Source organism: Oryctolagus cuniculus, chromosome 9 (assembly GCF_051225735.1).
Source record: "Oryctolagus cuniculus isolate XC-2025 breed Fujian yellow rabbit chromosome 9, ASM5122573v1, whole genome shotgun sequence".
NCBI lineage: Eukaryota > Metazoa > Chordata > Mammalia > Lagomorpha > Leporidae > Oryctolagus > Oryctolagus cuniculus.
In genome coordinates, this window is record NC_142875.1 from 20,764,560 (window position 1) to 20,786,923 (window position 22,364).

At 38.0% G+C, this 22,364-nt stretch overlaps 1 protein-coding gene across 1 annotated transcript in view; it reads right to left on the reverse strand.

The window, feature by feature from the left end:
- Positions 1-22,364, reverse strand: part of GPC5 (glypican 5) — a 1,597,736-nt gene that overhangs the window by 1,168,584 nt on the left and 406,788 nt on the right. The window contains exon 4 of the mRNA XM_017343550.4: positions 18,463-18,596. Within this exon, the coding sequence (XP_017199039.2) occupies positions 18,463-18,596 (134 nt within the window). The remainder of the gene's footprint in view (positions 1-18,462; positions 18,597-22,364) is intronic.

Here is a 22,364-nt window from a genome sequence, read left to right on the forward strand (position 1 = left end):
ACTATCTCCTCCTAATACGATACTATAATTCTTCTAACATTCTTCAACATTCCGTTTAAACCTCACCTCCTGTGTAAATCCTTCCTGACCAACCTGCGCAGACTTTATCCTGGGCTGATTCATCCTTGTTTCCCATCCAGCTTTTGTCCATGTCTGTGTCACAGCTCTTGCTATCTGTTACAGTATAATTCCTCTATTTGCAAGTCTTCCTCCTCTCATTCTCAAAAGTCAAGAGCAATGTTTTCTTCTTATCACCGGAGTCTGGCACCCAATCAGTGTAAAAGTGTAGGACTTAGCCAAAAAGAGGACACTGGAACATGGGCAGAGGTTCTGAAACAGTTTATTCCTCTCTTGAGCTTGCTTTTCCCAGGAAGAAAACTTATCTTGAAACCGTGTACTCAAAGGGAGCCAGACCACCACAAAAAAGGAAATTTGCCAGAAACCCATCTGGGTCAAATTTTTTAACACAAACTCTAGGAAGATGTATATTGCAAGCAGGAAGAGACCTCCCACTCCCCCTTTCCAAATCCTGGATACTACTCCAACCCTTGCTATAAAAAGCCTAGAAAATTGCATCTCAGGGAGACAGTTTCTTTAGGGAACTATGCATTCCCAGTGTGTCCTTTACTTGTCACAAACAAATAGGATTTCCTCTAAGCAACTCCAGCTTAATGCTGTTTATTTGACAACACCACAGGCAAACAGACCCCTTGTGTCCACTAACGTGGTACTCAAAAAACTCTTGTTGAATTAGCCCCAGATGCAGCATTACCTTTTATCAGTTCTAGAGTTGAAAGCACCTGCAAGAAATATATTTTTAAAATATGTAATGATAATTATAGTTCTTAAAGGACACAAGTAGCTTGGGAAACTTCAGGAGAACTGTTCCTGGATTGTGAGGAAATACGAGACACCTTCCTGGTGTGTTGCATTAAAAGGCAGAAGAAATATAAAGGGCAGGACCACAAGCTGTGCCAGAATCTACCAAACAGTAAATTTCCTGTTTATAAGTGATGTGGAAATTAATATGCAGTGACATATAACTATTTAGTCACACTGCTGTGTAAGCTATCTATCATAATTAGTGCATCACAGATACATTGTCTCAGGAAGACAGAGGCAGAGCCTTAAAGCTCAACTGTTCAAGCAGCTCAGGCCTATCTGTGCATTATCTTCATTAAGGAAACATTTTAAAGTGTGCACGTAGCTTTCTCCCTCACACATTCAGAATTCTTCATCTAGAGTGGGGACCAGGCATTTGAGCTTTCTGAAAACTTTCTACAGGACACTAATGTGCAGCCAGGAGGAGAATTATTGATTTAGTCCAATCTAATTTTATAAATAAAGTGAAAGCCAGAGAAGTGGAAAGCCTGTTGAAAAGAACTAAGTTCTTATTTAATCAGGCACTAATACAGTGTAGATATGGACATCTTGTTCAGTTAATTCATTTGAAAAATTCTACCCCTCATAATGTCTGATTAATACTGGATATGTGATAGACCAAAGTTGATTAAAATCACTAAGTAGAAAATACTTCTATCTCTAAACATTTACAGAAATCATCACATTTTAAACACAACACTTTGCCTAGCAGACGCTCATATTAGAAAACAGACACATAACTTCTTCCTAACCAAATCTGCACTTAGAATACACAGTGTTCACATGTAGTTATCCATATATGTTGACCAGTCTAAAACGTTTGGTGCAAGAAGCGGGGTAAGTTAATTCTTATCTCTAGCTAATGACCAGCTTTGTACACTGTGTTAACACAGTAAAATAGCAGGAGGCTGTTGTACAATTGCTCATTCATAGCCTGTAGCCTTGTTTGCCTTGAGCTTACTGAAGGCAAGGGAGAAGCATGGACTAGCATAGTTATTGCTTCATTGCTTCTCAGGCCCTTGAGGCCAACAGTGCCAGAAAGGTCTCCTGAGATGCCACGTGATTAAAAATAGAAAACGAAATGTAACCCACTCTGAAGTTGTTGTTTCTGGGCCTGTTGACACATGGAAAGTCTCGTTATTACTATAAAATTGAGCAGTTCCATCATAATTGACTTTAATTATTTTTAATTTTAACAGTAACATGTTCTTACTAAGCATAAAACAATTACAAGGTAAAGGAAAAGCAAGTTGGTATCTTTTCCTCTATGTTACATAGTATTTCTAACCTTCTCTCCCAAAGTAATCAATGCTAATATCCTGGTGTTTTCCTTTCCTGGGTTTTCTCCATTTGCAAGCTAACAAGCAACCAGGCAAACATACAAAACAGCAGAGAGAGAGACATACACATGGAGATGGTTTGATTTGACAAAGCTGCTGCTAAGCTATACACACACATGAATGCAACTGGCTTTTTTTCACTTGACAGTGTATCATGAGCTTCATTTAAGTTCATAGGTATATGTATTGATTATTTTTAAATTTATATAATATTTTAGAAACTAGATATATTAAGAATACCACACTCTATTAAAATGTTTTGCCAAAACTAATTTACAATTTAGTTCATAAGGCTCGTATACTATTTAATCAGAAGGCTTGATGACCCGCAACCACGTAAGTTTCAAACTTGACTGATCTTCTAAGGTGCATTTGCCTTAAGTGTAGGATCTTAATGACATTTGATTCTGCATTTCACTTATTCAGACATGGCTGGAAATAGCCATATTCAAGACACAGTTCTCAGTTGCATGTCCTCATCTAGTGGCAATTTGTTTCATTGAAAACATTCATAAATTGTCATGTATCACACACATGTGCTTTCCTTTTTCCATGGAATAAAATGTAGCAAAGACTATTTCTACCTTTGACCAAAGCTAATTATCTGGAAAAGTATTGGAGAAGAATCTTATTTTCAAATGGAGGTTTTCTCTGTGGAATGTTTCAAGACCACATGTTTCTTTACTTAATGACATATATTGATTTCCTCCACCACTAAAGTCAGTCCACACACAACAGAGAACCCAAATTAAAATCAGGGTCTAGCTCACAGTTGGAAAATATCTGTAGAACAAAGGTCAAATGTGCAGTTTGCTAGTTAATGGCCTGAGGCAAAGTTAAGGTTAATGTGGCACTAATGAGCATGCTCAACCCTGTAGAGATGTCTGACCACAGCTGTCAAAAGGTAGACATTTAAAATGTCAGTCTCCTGCTCAGCAGAGGAAACATATAATTACACACTTCTAGATAAGATCTATTTTGTCTTGCTGTTCTGAGTCTATATTTAATCATTCCACTTTATTCTCACCTAAGTCATTCCATTTGACAAAATATTTTTAGAAATTTTTGAAAAATATTTAGATTACTATTTTACAGCTATAATAGTTCTTATTATAAATGCTTAACATAATTAAATTTATATGGTTAGGCCATAGGGAGAGCTGAATTCTAGTTTCTTGACTCTGGAGAAATGGGAGAAGAGTGAAGTACACCACAGAGAAGCAATTCTATAGATGGCACCAATCACACTTTCACAAACATTATTGTGTTTCAAGCACATTACATTCATATTTGATTAAAAAAGAAAAACACATATTTTTTTTTCTAAAAGACCAACTCCTAAAGTGTGCTCTCTGACCTCCACTTGAATTCGTCACTTATTATGGAAACTGTGACCTAAGCATCGGCACCAATCTCAAAGAGGACTTTTTTTTCCCTAAGTGATTCCAGGTTTTCCCCTCCTCATAGGAAGTCTTTTTGTTCACAGACATGATTTCCCTTCATTAGAAGACTGACTGTGAGTTCTCAACAAAGTTAAAGACTTCAGGTGGGTGGCAAGTTGGGGAGCAACAAAAAAAGTAACGGGAAGGAGAAATTTAAAGGTGCACAGAAAATTCACTACTATCCTTAGAGACCCTTTGCAGAGGGTTCTTTTCAGACAGGTGCTTCATGATTAGTTTTCCCTTGCAATTCGTATTTGCCATGGGCTGGAAGTTGACAGCAATCTCTGTGCACTTAGAATAGATGTCTCTCTTCCTTGCTTTTCAGTGGTCTTCCAAATCCATCACATTACCATTTAATGTGTTAGAAAGCACCCTTTCTGAGTGTATCCTCTACTAAAAAAGAGTGATGTAAACCTGTTGTCAAAACAAAGTATTCAAAACTAACTCCATTAATCCTTTCTTATGTAGTAAAAACATACTTTTAAAGGCACTGACTCTGTTCTCTATTATAAGGACTTTAAATAAAGACCTTAGGTCATTTATGAAAATAAGCACTGTACCAACAGTCAAGATTTAAAACAAATCTTGAGCAGGCATCTGAAAGGAGATGGGAAATATTTTCTCTACCTCATTACTTATGGTTCAATTTAACTAAAATATATAATTGTTCTTTTCTACTAAAGAGGCATACTATTCATTTCTTCAAAAGAAAAATCTTTATTATATGGATATGACTGAATCAACATCAACAGCAAAGTTAATAAGCCACATGAAATATTTTCCTGTCTAATGATTCTAATACACATGTCTGTCATTTGCACAAATTTATTATGAGTAAGTATCTTTTGAGATTCAGTGTTATAGCTCAAATCTTGAATATTTCTTTCTTATATTGTCAGGTATGTTCTATGTTTGCTAAACATAATGTTTGCTTTAAGAATGATCTTCATGACATAGGGGACAAGAACATATTCTGAAAAACATTTTCCCTATCAAGTTTTAGCAGAACTTTAATGAAATACTTTCCACTTAATAATCTACCAGTAGATAGGCTTCTTTTTTTCCTAATTCTTGTCTAATTTTTTTTCATTTTTCTATTATAATCAGGTATTCCTGGTTACCTCCATTCACAAATTCATCTGTACAATGGTCAATGTAAACCTGCTTTAAGGCCAGCGCTGCGGCTCACTAGGCTAATCCTCCACCTTGCGGCGCCAGCACATAGGGTTCTAGTCCCAGTCAGGGCACTGGATTCTGTCCCGGTTGCCCCTCTTCCAGGCCAGCTCTCTGCTGTGGCCAGGGAGTGCAGTGGAGGATGGCCCAAGTGCTTGGGCCCTGCACCCCATGGGAGACCAGGAGAAGCACCTGGCTCCTGCCATCGGATCAGCGCGGTGCGCCGGCTGCAGCGTGCTGGCCGTGGTGGCCATTGGAGGGTGAACCAACGGCAAAAGAAGACCTTTCTCTCTGTCTCTCTCTCTCACTGTCCACTCTGCCTGTCAAAAAATAAAAAAAAAAAACAAAAAAGCAAGCAAACAAACAAAAACCTGGTTCAAGCTATTCACCCTTGCATTTTCAGATATTCTATATCTTTCAGTCCAAATATTTATTTCCCTGGGCTCTGGCATAATGGTGGGTATTAAGAGTCTGGGAACCCATAATTAACAGAATTCAGAGAAAATAAGATATCTTAGCTTCCAATTTTATTCCTGTTACTCTCAAATTATTATTTTGGGAAATATCGCTCTTCAGTGTTATTTTACTGACAATTTCTTATGGGTAGCATAAAATATTACTGACCAGGGTTAAGTACTATATAATCATCTTTACTTAATTAAGACATTTAAGATATGCTCTATTTGGTGGTAACTAAAAGTAATAAATCTATTTTTATGATTTATGTACTTTTGTATATGGCTTAAATTAGAAAAATGTAAATAAACAAAATATGTGAAAATTATAAATTCTTTGGCTCCACTTAATACCCCAAAGTTTCAGTGCTTCATGTATGATAAGATTCTTACTGATAGAGGCTGAAACTTACAAGCAAAAGGAGAATTTAGACTTACTGACATCAAAAGCCATGAGACAGGGGCTAGCACTGTGGCACAGCAGGTTAAAGCCAGGATTCGCGTCCTGGCTGTTCCAATTCTCTGCTATTGTGCCTGGGAAAACAGTGCAGGATGAGGCAAGTGCTTGGGTCTCTGCAGCCATATGGGAGACCCTGATGAAGATCCAGGCTCCTGGCTTCAGTGAACCCATACTTAAAGACAAAATTACTACAGAAATTCTAACTTCAGAACAGGACATCTGGCGGGACATACAGCAAGTCACAAAGATATTTGATGTCTTTCAGATGCAAAGGCCACAAAATGGCCTTGATCCTGAGATTGGTATTACTCAATTAATTATTCAAGTAATAAATTTGTTGAAGTAATCCTTATCTTCCACTAGCTTCTACATCTTCCCTACTTTTATCTCCTAATGATATCCTAGAATTCACTAATGTAGCCTAGAGATCCATCTGTTTTGCCAATCCTCCACAAATTTATTGTCCTTTGTCTAAAAAGTATAAAAGCATAATATTTTAGTCATTTCTTTGGACTTTATTGTGAAAATCCGCAAGTGCATGTAAATTTAAGGAAACTATTATATTCTTCTTTTCTTAATCATTTCTTGTATTAATTGTGTTCCAAGATCCAGCCAATGACCCCCATCAGAACTAAGGGGGTTGGAGGGTATCTCCCCAACATTCCCATTTTACACTATGTGCATATTTTCAGTATGTCAAATGCCATTGACATATTTAAAGTGTTGGAAATGTTTCTTGCCATGCAAAATGAAGTGGAAAATAGTGGTTGATACTCTTCTTGTAGACTGAAGATTCACACTGTTTCTAAATGCATTTAATTTTGCTACTTTAGTAAAAGGAATGTTTCACTCATTAGGACCCAACAATTCTGAACTACTTTTTATACAATTGTAAAAAAATCACCGGTTTCAACCCAGCATGAACTGGAATCTTCTTCCTCACCACTTCAAGTAATTCAGTGGAAGAAAAACACAATGGGAGCTTAATTTGAATTTCTTTTCAACTCTGTAGGTGTTATTGACTTTCCAAACAGAAAAGAATAGAAGATTCACTTTTATGATGAAGAGGAAAAGAAAGAAAACATATCCTCAAATTAGTTGGGGAAAATTTCATTCACAGTTTAGTATCATTGGTGGAGGACTGTTTTGAGTTATGCTTGAGATAACCCTACAGTCATCATTATAAACACTACTGGAAGCTTCTAGCTCATCTGGCAAAGCTACTTCTTGGAAATGGGAGGATATTGGAAAGCCAGTTTGAAAAATTTCCAATTTAAAGGTTATTCTTCCCATACTTGGGAAAGAAATATGTATATACTTATTTCTGTTGGTGACAAATTTGGAAAAAAAATTTAAAATTTCTTTTTAGGGACGAGCATTGCGGCACAGCAGATTGAGCTGCTGTCTCCACGCCAGGCTCCCAAATGAGTGCTGGCTCAAGTTTTGGCTGCCCTACTTATGATCTAGCTCCCTGCTAATGCACTTGGGAAAGCAGAAGAACATGGCCAATTACTTAGGCCCCTGCCAATCACATGGGAAACCTGGATGGAGTTACAGGCTCTTGACTTCAGCCTGGGTCACCCCAGGCTATGAAGACCATTTGGGGAGCGAAATAGTGGATGGAATGGATATTGGTCTCTCCCCAATCCCTTCTCTGACTTTCAAATAAATAAGCCTTTAAGAAATAAAATAAAAATTTTATATACTATTTTATGTAGTTATTTGAGAGATAGTAATAGACACAGGGCATGGGGTGGGAGAGAGCAAGAGCTCTCACTCAGTGGTTTACTCCCTAAACACCTGCAAAGGCAGGAGGGGCTAGGGACCTAATGTGGGAAAGTTATTCAGGTCTCCTAAGTGGGCAGCAGGAACACACAGCAATTAGCATGCCTCCCAGGGTCTGCATTAGCAGGAAGCTAGTGACTGGCATTGAAAACAGCTACTCCAATGTGGGATTTGTATGTCTTAACCTGTTCCTTAATTCCTAGGCTATATGCCAACCTTGGAAGATTTTTCCCTTTTTTTAAGATTTTATCTATTTATTTGAGAGGTAGAGTTATGACAAAGAGAGTGACAGAGAGAAAGGTCTTCCATCCACTAGCTCACTAACCAAATGGCCACAACAGCCAGAGCTGGGACCATCTGAAGCCAGGAGTCAGGAGCTTCCTCTGGGTCTCCCATGTGGGTGCAGGAGCCCAAGCACTTGGACCATCTTCTACTGCTTTCCCAGGCCACAATAGAGAACTAGATCAGAAAAGGAGCAGCCTGGACTAGAACCGGCACTCATATGGGATCCTGGCACTGCAGGCAGAGGCTCAGCCTACTATGCCACAGCATCAGCCCCAGAAAGATTAATTTCTGTTCATATCATGTTAACATTGACAGCCTCAGTATTACAGACTTCACAAATTAAGCTGAGAATGAAAACATTATGGATAAAACTTGACACACTTAGGATAAATCTCATGTTCCCTTAAATAAGCTTATCCTCATCTCAAAATAAGGTATGAGAGCTTTATTTGCAGCCAGTGATAATCACATAAGTTTCCTATTATCTTCAGTAATTTTTACTATCAAGACAGAGTATTTGTTGTACACCAAACATCTGTATACATAGCTACATCTAAGACCACAGTCTCAACCTTTAGTTAAGACCAAGTAGTTGAAGCTATCTCTTTTCAGCACAAGAAATACCTAATATTAGTTCTATTTTCCACATTAGAATTGAGTTTATGACATTTCATAAAATGACCATAAATTTTTCCAGAATCTAGAAAGTAAGAGCAAACTTATTTCTTGAAGAAGCCTTTATTTTCAATATCACTTTCAGGTGGAGCAAATTGCTTTCCAATGCAACTAAACTCTGCATGTATTTGTTTAAGAGCCTCTTTTCCTGGGAACGCTTTATCAGATTCTCAGTGGGATGCATGATCCCCAAAGGTTAAGAACCACTAGCCTAAACTCTTGCCATATGTCTGATCTGCCTTCTGGCATTTGTTCTTCCTGAATGCCCGGTTTTTGACTCCCTGCAGGTTCTGATCTTCATTATTCACATATGTCTTGACCTTGGCCTGCCTGGTAGCTCAGGTTCTCTCTCTGCCTGCTCTGGCTCACCTCTAGCCTCATATGGAAAGCTTTGTCTTGGCCTTCCCTGCCCTGGAAGCACTTACTACTGTCACTTACTAAGCACTGTTTTAAATTAAATAGAATTTTCTCATTGAAAGTGAACATGACCTTTAGTTCAGTAAATTAAGCTTACAGGTAATAAATAATAATGGCGCCTCAAAAATGCACTAACTTCCTTTCAGGAAATAGATTGTAAATTGCCTTCTCAAGTACTATAAATGATATTAAACTTTTCTCTAAGAGTTGACTTCTTCTGACCTATGAATACTTTCATCCACTGAATATATACAATTCAACATTAAGGTCAATATAACTCAATAATGATTTACCATAATAACAGTCACAGACACTTAACTGTGTTATACAAGTTTTAAATTAATTTTGGTTTTGTTAATAAAGTTTTGTGATAATATTTGGCTATAAATTTATGTATTTTAAACTATCTGGTCTCATTGAATACAAACCAACTTCACCTATCTTGATAATAATCCTAAATAAGATTAGATTTTAAATGATTATCTATTTATTTGAAAGGCAGAAAGACAGAGAGAGAGACCTATCATCTGCTGATTTGCTCTCTACATACCTTAACAGCTGGGACGGAGCCAGACTGAAGCCAGAAGTGAGGAATTCATTGAGTCTCCCATCTACCCAAGTACTTGAGCCATTACCAGCTGCCTCCCAGGGTGCATATCAACAAGAAGCTGGAATTGGAATGGGAGCTGGGACAGGAACTAAAGAAGTTTAATATGTATGATGTGGGCATCCCAAACCAAGGCTTAACTGTTTTGCCAAACATTTACCCTATATGTTTTATTCAAAGTTATGTTTAATTTAATTAACTCAACTGCTTCACTGAATTTTTTGTGATATACAGGACATTAATTTTCCTTAGCTGACAGTGACATCCTGAATCAGAATTTTTCCCTGCCTCTTTCCTCTTAAACCCTGCTATTTCACGTGTCCTTTTTAGTTCCTATTCTCAATAAATAAGATTTATAATCCAAGTGATAAAATTATCACTCAAATCATGACTAAATACACATATTAGAATAAAATGGAAGTGCCTGATGATATGATGCTTCAATTTTGTTCAAAAGAAAAAATGGAAGGAAACAAAATCCTATAAAACAATTTAAATTCTGTTTCAAATATTTTAATCCAATCTCTCTATATTTCCTCTTTTCCCATCTTAATACCAAAATTATGTCTGATACCAAAAGTATCTAATTTTTACTAAGCACCTAGGATAGTCTCAATTACCCCAATACACACCATGAATGCAACCAATCCCCTTAATCATGCATTCTTAAGTGAGAGACTTGGCTAATTGGAATGCATGCTGGAGAACAGATGGGGCCCTGGTGTGGAGACTCTGTCTTAATTTATTGTCCTGGGGTTTTCCTAATTACCCACTTAATTGGCACAGCCACACCACTTTGAAATAATAATGTACAGCTAATTATCACCAATTTAAGCCTGCTAATAGCTTATTCTTACCAGCTAACTTCAAGAAATCAAGCCGAGAGCAGGAATTGCCACAGGGAAATCACTCTGCCTGGGCTGGTTTAGACATCTATAGGAGTGCAATGGCCTTTACAGCTGCGCTGATTTGATTTCTGTCCAAAGAGGCAAAATTGTGATGCTTTTCTAGTTGTTTAGGAGAACAGTTCTTCCTTGCCATTCAACTTTGAAGACCTCTGCACCTGGTGTGTGTGTGTGTATATGTGTGTGTATATATGTGTATATATGTGTGTGTGTATCAATCCAAGTCTTCCAATAGCTCATTATTAGACTGCATAAATAGAAAAAAAATGGAGTAGACTGAATCAGTACAATTATATCCAAAATAATATCAAAAGAATCCAACTTTATGCCTAGCTCTCCCTTTCTCAAGCTAAAAGAAGACTTGACTAGACCATGAATGAGGTTTTTGTTTGTTTGTTTGTTTGTTTTCTGGCTTTTTTTTGACAGGCAGAGTGGACAGTGAGAGAGAGAGACAGAGAGAAAGGTCTTCCTTTTGCCATGGGTTCACCCCCGAAATGGCCGCTACAGCACGTTGCAGCCAGCGTGCTGTGCTGATCTGAAGCCAGGAGCCAGGTGCTTTCTTCTGGTCTCCCATGTGGGTGCAGGGCCCAAGGATCTGGGCCATCCTCCACTGCCTTCCCAGGCCACAGCAGAGAGCTAGACTGGAAGAGGAGCAACCAGGACAGAATCTGGCACCCTGACTGGGACTAGAACCCGGAATGCCGGCGCCGCAGGCAGAGGATTAGCCTAGTGAGCTGTGGTGCCGGCAAATACATAAATCTTTTTTTTTTTTTTTTTTTTTGACAGGCAGAGTGGACAGTGAGAGAGAGAGACAGAGAGAAAGGTCTTCCTTTGCCGTTGGTTCACCCTCCAATGGCCGCCGCGGCCGGCGCGCTGCGGCCGGCGCGCTGCGGCCAGCGCACCGCGCTGAACCGATGGCAGGAGCCAGGAGCCAGGAGCCAGGTGCTTTTCCTGGTCTCCCATGGGGTGCAGGGCCCAAGCACCTGGGCCATCCTCCACTGCACTCCCTGGCCACAGCAGAGGGCTGGCCTGGAAGAGGGGCAACCGGGACAGAATCCGGCGCCCCGACCAGGACTAGAACCCGGTGTGCCGGCGCCGCTAGGCGGAGGATTAGCCTAGTGAGCCGCGGCGCCGGCCTAAATACATAAATCTTTAAAAAATAAAAGTAATAAGTCTCTTTTGTTTTTACAAAATTGCCCATAAGATAGGAAGAAAGTAATGAAGTGATGCTATTCTTTTAGCTTATGAAGTTGAATTAAGTGGTAAAAGTTCTAATTTAAAGTAGACACTAAAAATTAAAAAAAAAATGTATTGCAATCTCTATGATTACCCAAGGGTAATAAGAAAATATAATCTAAAAATCAATTAGAAAGTAAAAAGCAATAAGTATCTATTAAATTCTAAAGAAGACAAGAAAAGAGGAATGATGGGGGAAAAAAACAGAAAATGGCAGTTTTAAGCCTAACTACTGTAGGATATCATATAATTAGATTACTATAAAAAGTAAACCTGAAGATTAATTAATCGGGGCTGCGTTATGGCGCAGCAGGTTAACGCCCTTGCCTGAAGCTCCGGCATCCCATATGGGCGCAGGTTGAAGACCCGGCTGCTCCACTTCCAATCCAGTTCTCTGCTATGGCCTGGGAAAGTAGAAGATGGCCCAAATCCTTGGGCCCCTGCACCTGTGTGGGAGACCCAGCAGAAGCTTCTGGCTTCTGGCTTTGGATTGGCACAGCTCCGGCCATTGCGGCCACTTGGGGAGTGAACCAGTGGATGAAACACCTCTCTCTCTATATATATCTCTTTCTTCCTCTCTCTCTTCCTCTCCTCTCTCTGTGTAACTCTGACTTTCAAATAAATAAATAAATCTTTTAAAAAAAGATTGATTAAGCATCATTCAATAAAAATTATTAGATGGCAAAAAATGTTATTGGTTCAAATTATTTATGCCAACAGTCACTGTGTTGAGGCTCAGGAAACTGCATCTCAAAGTACTGACTACTGGAGATCATAATATTCCACCTCCAAATGCAACACTTAAGCATGTTATTACTTCCAGCTGATTATTTTGAGAAAATACAAACTCAGAAGTAGCTCTGAGGAGCTGCTCTTTTATAAAATAAAGGTACAAATATAAAGGAAATGTGCATTAGTAAACAAAGTGGTGTTCACTCACTGCACACTGACTCCTCTCACTCTCCACTAATTGAGCTCCACCACCCTAGGAAATCCCAAAACTACTCCTTCCTGTCCACCAGGAGTCTATACTTCAATTATCTGCTTCTTCTTTGAGTCTCCTATTTTTGTGAGATTCCCATCCCTCTAATATGCAATTACTATGCCTTTTCAGCTCCTTAATCTGTCTTTTGTCAAGTTAACCCATACTCTTACCTAAGAAAATGATCTCTATTTTCCCTCCTCTATGGTCGTATTAACATAACCAAAAGAACTGTTTGAATATTGGAAGGTTTAATAAATGAAACTTTCATGTGCCACACAACCTGAAATGAATTTTTTAAGTAAGGATACAATAATTCAAACATAACTTTATTTTATTTTTAAGATGTATTTATTTATTTGAAAGGCAGAGTTAGAGATGCTGAGGCAGAGACAGAGAAAGTTCTCTCATCAGCTGTTTCACTCCCCAAATGGCCACAACAGCTGGAGCTGGGCCCATCCCAAGCCAGGAGCCAGGAGCTTTTTCCAGGTTTCCCATGCTGGTGCAGAGGCCCAAGGACTTGGACCATCTTGCACTGCTTCCCCAGGCCATAGCAGAGAACCAGATAGGAAGTGGAACAGCCAGATCTCCAACCAGCACCGTATGGGATGCCAGCATTACAGGTAGCAGCTTCACCCCCTATGCTACAGCACCGGCCACCAAACATTGTTTTAAACAACAAAAGCCTTTTGGCACACAAAATCTAAAGTAAAGTATGATAACATATTTTTTAAAGAATGACTTACTTACATGTGAAATTCATTTTAAATTTTTGGCAAACATGGAATAGTGTTTATCTTCATTTACATAGGCAAAAACTATTTTTTTAGAATTTCAATTTTTTTTAGCTACTGCAGAAACTATACTCATATCAAGCTATAGAAACTACTAAATGTTTTGTTTCATTCGATGGCTTTCCTTTAACAGTTCTGTGTTGATTTAAACTATCAAAAGTAGTTTTTGCTAGTCATATTCTTATGGGTATTGTCCCAAGTTAAAAAAAAAAAACAACTAAGAAAAATTGTCACAGATGTATTAATTCATAAAACTAACTCTAGAAGTACAATTTTTAACTTCATTTTTATGAATTACAAAAAGCAGTGGGTTTTTTTGTGATTTTTGATGAGTCATTTGGAAATTTATATTTCTCTTGTCTATTTACTTTTTTATTTATTTTTTTGACAGGCAGAGTTAGACAGTGAGAGAGAGAGACAGAGAGAGTTATAGACAGTGAGAGATAGACAGAGAGGAAGGTTTTCTTTCCGTTGGTTCACTCCCCTAATGGCCACCATGGCCAGTACTGCGCCAATCCGAAGCCAGGAGCCAGGTGCTTCCTCCTGGTCTCCCACGCAGGTGCAGGGACCCAAGCACTTGGGCCATCCTCCACTGACCTCCCGGGCCACAGCAGAGAGCTAGACTGGAAGAGGAGCAACCGGGACAGAATTCAGTGCCCCAACAGGGCCTAGAACCCGGAGTGCCAGTGCCGCAGGAGGAGGATTAACCTAGTGAGCCACAGTGCCAGCCTGTCTATCTATTTTTAATAGTCTTTCCTTCTGTTTTAATTAATGAATGATAATTGGAAACCCAAACAAGTCAACAACTATTCTGGATTAAATATATATTTTTCTCAATCTAGATAGTCATTATATTTACTATATACTACACTAAAAATAATCTATCCTCAGCATGTGAAATGACAAAAATGATTATTGAAAAGTTTACTACACTGCCTTTCATGAAAATTTTGACTGAAAGAGTTTTAGCTATTTTTAAACCATGTTAAGAAATTAAGATTGTAGTAAATAGGGTATATGAGTTGTGCTGATGTGACAAATTTCTTGCCAGAATGGCTGTAACAGTGCACAACATTATTAAAAAAATGTAACACTATCAACAAAACAAACACTAGAAACAGAGTTCATGGAAGCAGCCGCATATAGCATTAGGTTCAGTCTGACTCTCAGGCCAGTGAGTCCACAGACTTATCCTGTATTTGTTTCACACTTAAGAACTCACACTTGTAATATAAATACTTGTGACTTGCACATTCTGCACACTCATGAAATGAAAGTCAAATTGAAACCCCTAACACTACCTTTCCTTGCAAAAACAATTTGAGTAAAACAAAAGACTAACATATCCTGTGGAATTGCTGAGATATGTGAGGGCCATCTTCAAAGACAATAAAAAATGCAGTGGTGATTCCTAAAACCTCATAATTTATCTCACTTGTTTGGATGGTTCGTGTACTCACTTCTGAAGTCAGTGGGTGACTCCAAATTCATATGTTCATTTGTATGTGATGTCTACTACAGAAGTCAACACACTCCCTAATTTCTGTTATCCAGCTAATGATTTGGCAAATTACTAATTAGTAGGGACAACCAAAAATATTTAATAGTCAACTACCAAGGACAGCAGTACCCTTTCACTATTAGACTTTATGACACTTCTCCCAGACCATGGTGCAAAGCACCATGCCTGTTTAGACATCCTACACTGTGCTGATAATAAAACACTGAAAAGATCTTGCTCCATGCCTTAGTAGATGTATGCATGCTCTTGAAGATGAAAAATACTAACCTTTCATGTGTTTTTCAATTTGGCATGATTTCCACGTGTGGTCTGGATCTTATTGGATTACTCTTCTAACATAAAAGGCAAATTTATGTACCTAAGATGATGTAACCTCTGAAAGATGGACCGTGCTTTTTGGACCACTATGCTTGTTCAAAAAGAGTTATTGCTATATATATATGTATATATATATATATATATATATATGAAAAAATATATATATATATAAAATATATGAAAAGTATCTGTTGCTTGCTCTTCAGCAGCTGCTGTGGTGACCAGTCTAGGTGACCCAGATGAACCATTCAAAGGTATCGGAAGTATCTCGGTTCAGCTGCTTCATTGGTTGGTTGGTTGGCTAGTTGTTTAGTTGGCTTAGTTGCAACTAAGCCCCAGCAGAAACTATAAGCTTGCTCACAAGCTAGCAAGTGGCTATGCAAGCTGAGATACATGTGATGAAATAAGTGTTATCTGATGTTCCAGGCTATAAGATTAGGCTTGAATATATGCAATACATTATCAAGTGAAAGTGACTGATAGGCCGGTGCTGCAGCTCACTAGGCTAATCCTCCACCTTGCGGCGCCAGCACACCGGGTTCTAGTCCCGGTCGGGGCGCCAGATTCTGTCCCGGTTGCCCCTCTTCCAGGCCGGCTCTCTGCTGTGACCCGGGAGTGCAGTGGAGGATGGCCCAAGTGCTTGGGCCCTGCACCCCATGGGAGACCAGGAAAAGCACCTGGCTCCTGGCTCCTGCCATCGGATCAGCGCGGTGCGCCGGCCGCAGCGCACCGGCCGCGGCGGCCATTGGAGGGTGAACCAACGGCAAAAGGAAGACCTTTCTCTGTCTCTCTCTCTCACTGTCCACTCTGCTTGTCAAAATAAATAAATAAATAAATAGATAAAAAGAAAAAAAAAGAAAAAAAAAAAGAAAGTGACTGATTTGCTATCAAGCTCAACTGGACAAACAAAAGTAGAGTTTATTAAAAAAAGTAGCCCAGACTCAGCACCTATGTCTGCTACATTTCCTCAACTATTTCAGCTGAAATTTATGATCTCATGGTAAATAATTAGTTGATGAGAGATAAATAAAATACATGGCTAGTTTATGTATATATATATATGCACAATATAGAGGCAACAAACAGAATATACTACCATGACAATTAAACTCCACTTGAGAGTGGCAATAAAAAATAGTGCAAAATTGAAATGTTCACATGGGCTCAAGTGCAGTTATTCACTTTGTATGGCATGAAATTGGCCTGTGATAGATCTACCCTGATTCATAAGCGGTAGCTACTGGTGGCTGGCTGTTCAAAGACAAAAAAAAAAAAAAAATGAATTTGCAAGACTAGTATGAAAGAGGTCTGTTCAATAGCCAGGATAAATACTCTCAAAACTTTCCACTCATATCAGCCCCTCACTCTTCCCAATTATTTTGTAATAATAAAATATCCACATTGGCTTAATTTTGCTAGAGAATAAATGATATTAAAGGTTGGATTTTGTTCTGTTTTCAAATTGGGTTGTTTTGATGGTGAAAAAATATGATGTGTTAAGAACTTAATATATTCCTTAGCTGAGATTTTATTGTAAGAACCACCCTAGACAAAATATACTGATTTTCCAAATGTAAGAAATGACTAATGATTATTATAGTAGTTTAGTGGCGGGGGGCAGGGAAGAGCTACTTTGCATGCTAACAAGGTGCTAATTCTTTATAGCTGTAGCAAATAAATAGACTAGATCATTATCCCAAACTTTTAGCTTATCTGAGGAGAATATGAGGCAATTAGGTATGCTGCCCCCCAAAAAGGAAGACATTTTTTAGACAGTAAACCTATGTAAAATATTTTATAAACAAATGATCCATAGGTATGAGAAATAATTTGTTGGTAAATTATCTATATTTTTGTTCAATTAAAAAAAAAACCTGGGAATCTAGCACTTGCCAGTAAAACCATAATCCACAGAGTTAAGATATGAGGAATTAATTAAAACTTTTTTGTTTTCCCTAGTAGATGAACAGAGAAGTTTTTGGAAATTCCTTATGTCGGCAAAATGACAAACAATGCATGTGCTGTTGGACCTAGATGAACTCAAAAAGTTTTGAACCAAATCTCTACCCACTGAAAATACTAAAACTGCCATTTTTAAAACATGCTATCTGGGAAGAGGCATGTAGTTGACCTGTGCCTGCACAGTAAGAATAATTACCTCCCAGGCCTGTCGCACATTCCTCAGTCTGGTCCTCAACGTCTCTTGCAAGAACTTTTAGGACAGTCAGAATTGAGCTTTGCTCCTGACTCTATACTTGGCTGCCTTATAATACATTTTCTTTCCCCCAAAACTCTGGCTTCCATGTTTGGTTTTCTTATATGCTCAGGCAACCAAATTTACATTGATTAGGTGACATCAGGGACACAGATTGGTCAACTAATCACAAAAAATAAAATAAGTTTCCTCCAGTTTTAACTGACTTTTAGTATAAGCACAAATTAGAAGTCAAAGTGTCACTAATGAAGACTTTAACATGTGAAATCATGACTAATGATGAACACAGTGACAGATATGTTAGTGATAGCAACAAGCTCTACTCAATGGCTATCATTTTGAATCAACATAGCCTTTTTTTAGCATCCCAGGTGAAAAGGAATGGATACTTGCTTTTAATCCAACTATTTTTAACAAATGCTACACATTCAGTAATGCTTGCATCATTAAAATATACTCTTAATATCTCACTCTGGACATTACAGTAGCCACTCATCATGTGTGGAATTTGGATGAAAATTAATGAAAGCAGTAAAAAATAAAAATTCAATCCTCAGTCACACTAGCCACATTTTAATGGTGGAATGATCACATGTGCCCAGGGTCTGCCAAAATATATCATATGACATTTACATCATCACAGAAAGTTGAAATGGTCTCAGAAGTTGAAACTATCTTCCAAATTAATGGAACAGGTGGAGCCACTGAATTTTAAATGAACACTAATTTTTTTTCTTCCATACTGTATGAGAGTACTTCAAATGGTTTATGGAAAATGGAATTAATTGATATTAATTGTGGTGCAAAAATTTCTGAAATTCATGTGTAAGTTGATAAAAATTAACATTTTCTACAAACATTTTGAAGACCTCTCATATTTGGTTCTACTCATTTGAATATATTCTATTCTGTGGTAAAATTAATGGCTTACTTTCTTCTTTCTTTCTGGTTGTAAAACAAATGTCTTACTTTCTTCTGTTGGCCAGTGTCTCTTCACCATTCCTTGTAGAGATCTTCATTCCATGCTTCTCTTTGCTCCCATCAAAAGAACAATGAGGGCTTTGAGTAGGTGTTCTTACTGGGCGGCCACAAATTTTATTTATCTTTTAAATTAGAAAACATTAAAAGATAGTTAGAAACCATGCTCTAGCCTTTCTGAGAATGTAACATTTCAAAGGCACCAAAACAATCACATATTTTTGCTTATACCTAAATATTGACCTTTAAGACATGTATATCATTTGTTCACAGAGAATCAAATAATCCATATAAAAGGCAACCATAAAAAATTTATATCATATAGTTTGCAGTATACATGTACAAACTATACAAAATCAGAGAACTGAACTGATAAACTAGTTTGTATAAATAAGACTACTTAGCCAAATATTATTTCTGATTTACATTTATGATAAATCATATACTAGTTCCAGTTTTAAAATAAAAAATGCAATTAATATTCAGCCTAGTTCTAAATGAATTTTAAGGGTCAAAACAAATATGTTTGTAGTTTTCTTCTACAGGTCCTTTCATAAAAATGATCATGAATATATTTAATATAAAAATCTCACTTTATAATTGTTCTATATTTTCTTACTCAATATGATGTGACTTCCAGGATGTGATTATGGTCTTTCCAAGAAGAAAACTCATGTGTTTTTTTTTTTAACAAAATTTGTATTCATTTTTTCTTATTTTCATTTTATTTGAAAGACAGAGAGACATGAAGAGATCTATATATATGGAGAGAGACATTCCATCTGATGGTTCACATCAAAAATGCCCACAACAGTCAGGGTTGATCCAGGCTGACGCCGGTAGCCAGGAACTCCATGTAGCTCTCCCTTATAGATGGAAGGGACCCAAATACCTGAGCTATCACTTGCTGACTTCCAGGACGCACATTTGCAGGAAGCTAGACCAGAAGCAGGGGAGCCAGGAATCAAACCATACACTTTGATGTGCGATGCTGGTATCCCAAGCAGCTGGCTAAACTGTTACAAGTGTCCACCCCCTTGTATTTTTAAAAATAAGTACCCAGAAAAGATCTTTTTTGTAATTTAGATAATCAATAAAAAATAATTTATGAGGTAAAGCATCAAGAAAATTCATATGATGAAGAGGTAAAGGAATGTACTTGAAAATCTATAAATGGATTACTTCAGAATCAGGAACTTAGGGCCGGCGCCGCGGCTCACTAGGCTAATCCTCCGCCTAGCGGCGCCGGCACACTGGGTTCTAGTCCCGGTCGGGGCGCCGGATTCTGTCCCGGTTGCCCTTCTTCCAGGCCAGCCCTCTGCTGTGGCCAGGGAGTGCAGTGGAGGATGGCCCAGGTGCTTGGGCCCTGCACCCCATGGGAGACCAGGAAAAGCACCTGGCTCCTGGCTCCTGCCATCGGATCAGCGCGGTGCGCCGGCCGCAGCGCGCTGGCCGCGGCGGCCATTGGAGGGTGAACCAACGGCAAAAGGAAGACCTTTCTCTCTGTCTCTCTCTCTCACTGTCCACTCTGCCTGTAAAAAAAAAAAAAAAAAAAAAAAAAAGAATCAGGAACTTAGGTTCCAATTTTTCCTTTTTAGTGCTAACACCTGGGAGACATAACAGAATTTCATTTAACTTGGATTCTTGATATGTAAGATGAAGAAGTTAGAAGAAATTATCCCAAAATTTCTTTAAGGTTCTTAACTTCTTTGATTTTCCATGCAATATTCATTATAGAATTTATACATCCATTCATTTATTTTAATCCATATTTATTTGGCTTCTAAGATTTGTAAAGCACATGCATAAAATACTGTAAGAGACAACATGTTAAACAACTATAACTAAATTGTGAACTAACAAAGCTTACATTTTAGAAGGGAAGAAAAAAAATGACCCATCAACAAAATGCAAGCTGTGCATGTCAAAAAAATGAGTCTGACAATATGATCTGGATAAGAAGGAAAATTGGACCCCTTTCAGTTGGTGGTAATGGGTGAAAATGACATCAGGAAAGACTACTCTATTTGGGATGAGACTTTGAGAATCCATTGGGCTTGGATATGTCAAGATTTCTTTCAGTTCAACCAAATTATAAATAAATATCTGCCAGACCCCCTATGTTAGATGCTAGGGATACAAAGATGCATACAGCATGGCCTTATACACACCTATGTAAAATAGTAGTTTAGTATTGCATGACCACAGTAACCACAGAATTGAACAGAAGTCAATAATATTGTAACATTCACCCAGAAAATGGATGGATTAGCTCCATCCATAACAGAACAGAATAGGAAAGAGGTAGACAATAACATAACAAAAATGCATACACATAATAGGAAGTACATAGTGTAAGAAATTGGTATAGCAAGAAGTAAGACTGGTATGAAAGACATAAAAATGTTAATGACATGAATTGGATACCAAGGTACAGAATTTGCCTACAACTAAGAGTGCAGGCAAAAGTTTTCAAGCAGGGAAATGGTAACTTAAGATTTCCACAAGAGACAAGTAATCATGGTAGCAGAGTGGAGGGAGAGGAGGAGAACAATAAAGTTCCTTCCTTAGGCAAAGCAACAGTGGGAGGGCCAAGAGTCAGTGGCAGAAGCGGTATACTGGGAAAAGCAGATATAAGAGAAGCACAGGAGGAAGTGGCAGTTGCACATGGAGACTGAGTAGATATAATCTCAGAACATAGAATAACAATGAAAGACAGAAGGAAAAATGTTGAGAGGTAGGTGTGAGAAACATGAGGCTAACAGAAAATTTGATTTTCCTGGAAAGAAGGGGTCATAAAGGGTAATCGTAAAAGAAATTATGTCTGAAGGGTAGACCATAGACAGAGCTTGGAGGGCATTAAATGACAGACTAAGAAGTGGTACTTATTATACAAAGGCCTCTGATGGTTGCTGGATGGAAAAGTAAAATACCAGACCCATATTTAGCAAATACTCTGGAAGCAGTGAATCAGTTGACCTAGAGAGAGAAAAATGTAAAAGTAAGTAAACTGTTAATAGACCCCTCTTGCAGATGTGAGGAAAGAAATTTTAATTCTGAACTACAATAGTGACAGTGTTCATGAATTAAAGAGAGGAGAAATAAAATCAACAGGGCATGAGAAATGATTGAAGATGAGAAATAAGGGTACAAAATGGCCGAGGTATTAAAAGGCTTAAGGTGAATTTCCAATTCCAGAAGGTACAGCCCATTTTTCCAAAATAATGACAGTGAGGTATACATTACCAAAGCGATAAAATATTCAAAACTGGAGAAAATATCTTAATTGTCAATAATTAAGTAATGGGAACCAAAGAAAGATGCTATCAGTTGGTGGTGGGAATGTCAAGGGTAAGGCTGTTTAAGGTGCTGAGGGACATTTTTAAATAAAGGAACAGAGAGAAAGGGAAATGGAATCTGCAATCAAAATCCAATGCAATGAGCCACAGGATCCAAGGAAGCTTTGAAAGCTCTATGAATTCCAGTTTATTCATTCCTGAAACTCAAAACAATAAAAGCAATTTGCAGGTATGAGTTCAGAGAAATCTTTCTTCACCCTGTCCTTCCCATGTTGGACCTAAAAACATATCTGCTATTGAACATGGTTCTTAAATAGGAAGATGGGAAGCTAAACAAATTACCAGCCTCACAAGATCTCTATTCCCATTTGCATCTTTGAAATATTTTTACAAATACAAAAGAAAATCCATTTATACATTTTGATTGTATGCAAAGATTCAAACATAGTCTCATACAGCACATTCCAATAAACACAAGTAAATTTCAAAGTCCTTATATCTGTAGACTTGCTATCAAATTCACGTTTTACCAAATGGGAAAAGAAATCTGTTACCAGGACATTACCCTGTCACCTTACCTTCCCCAAGGTGAGT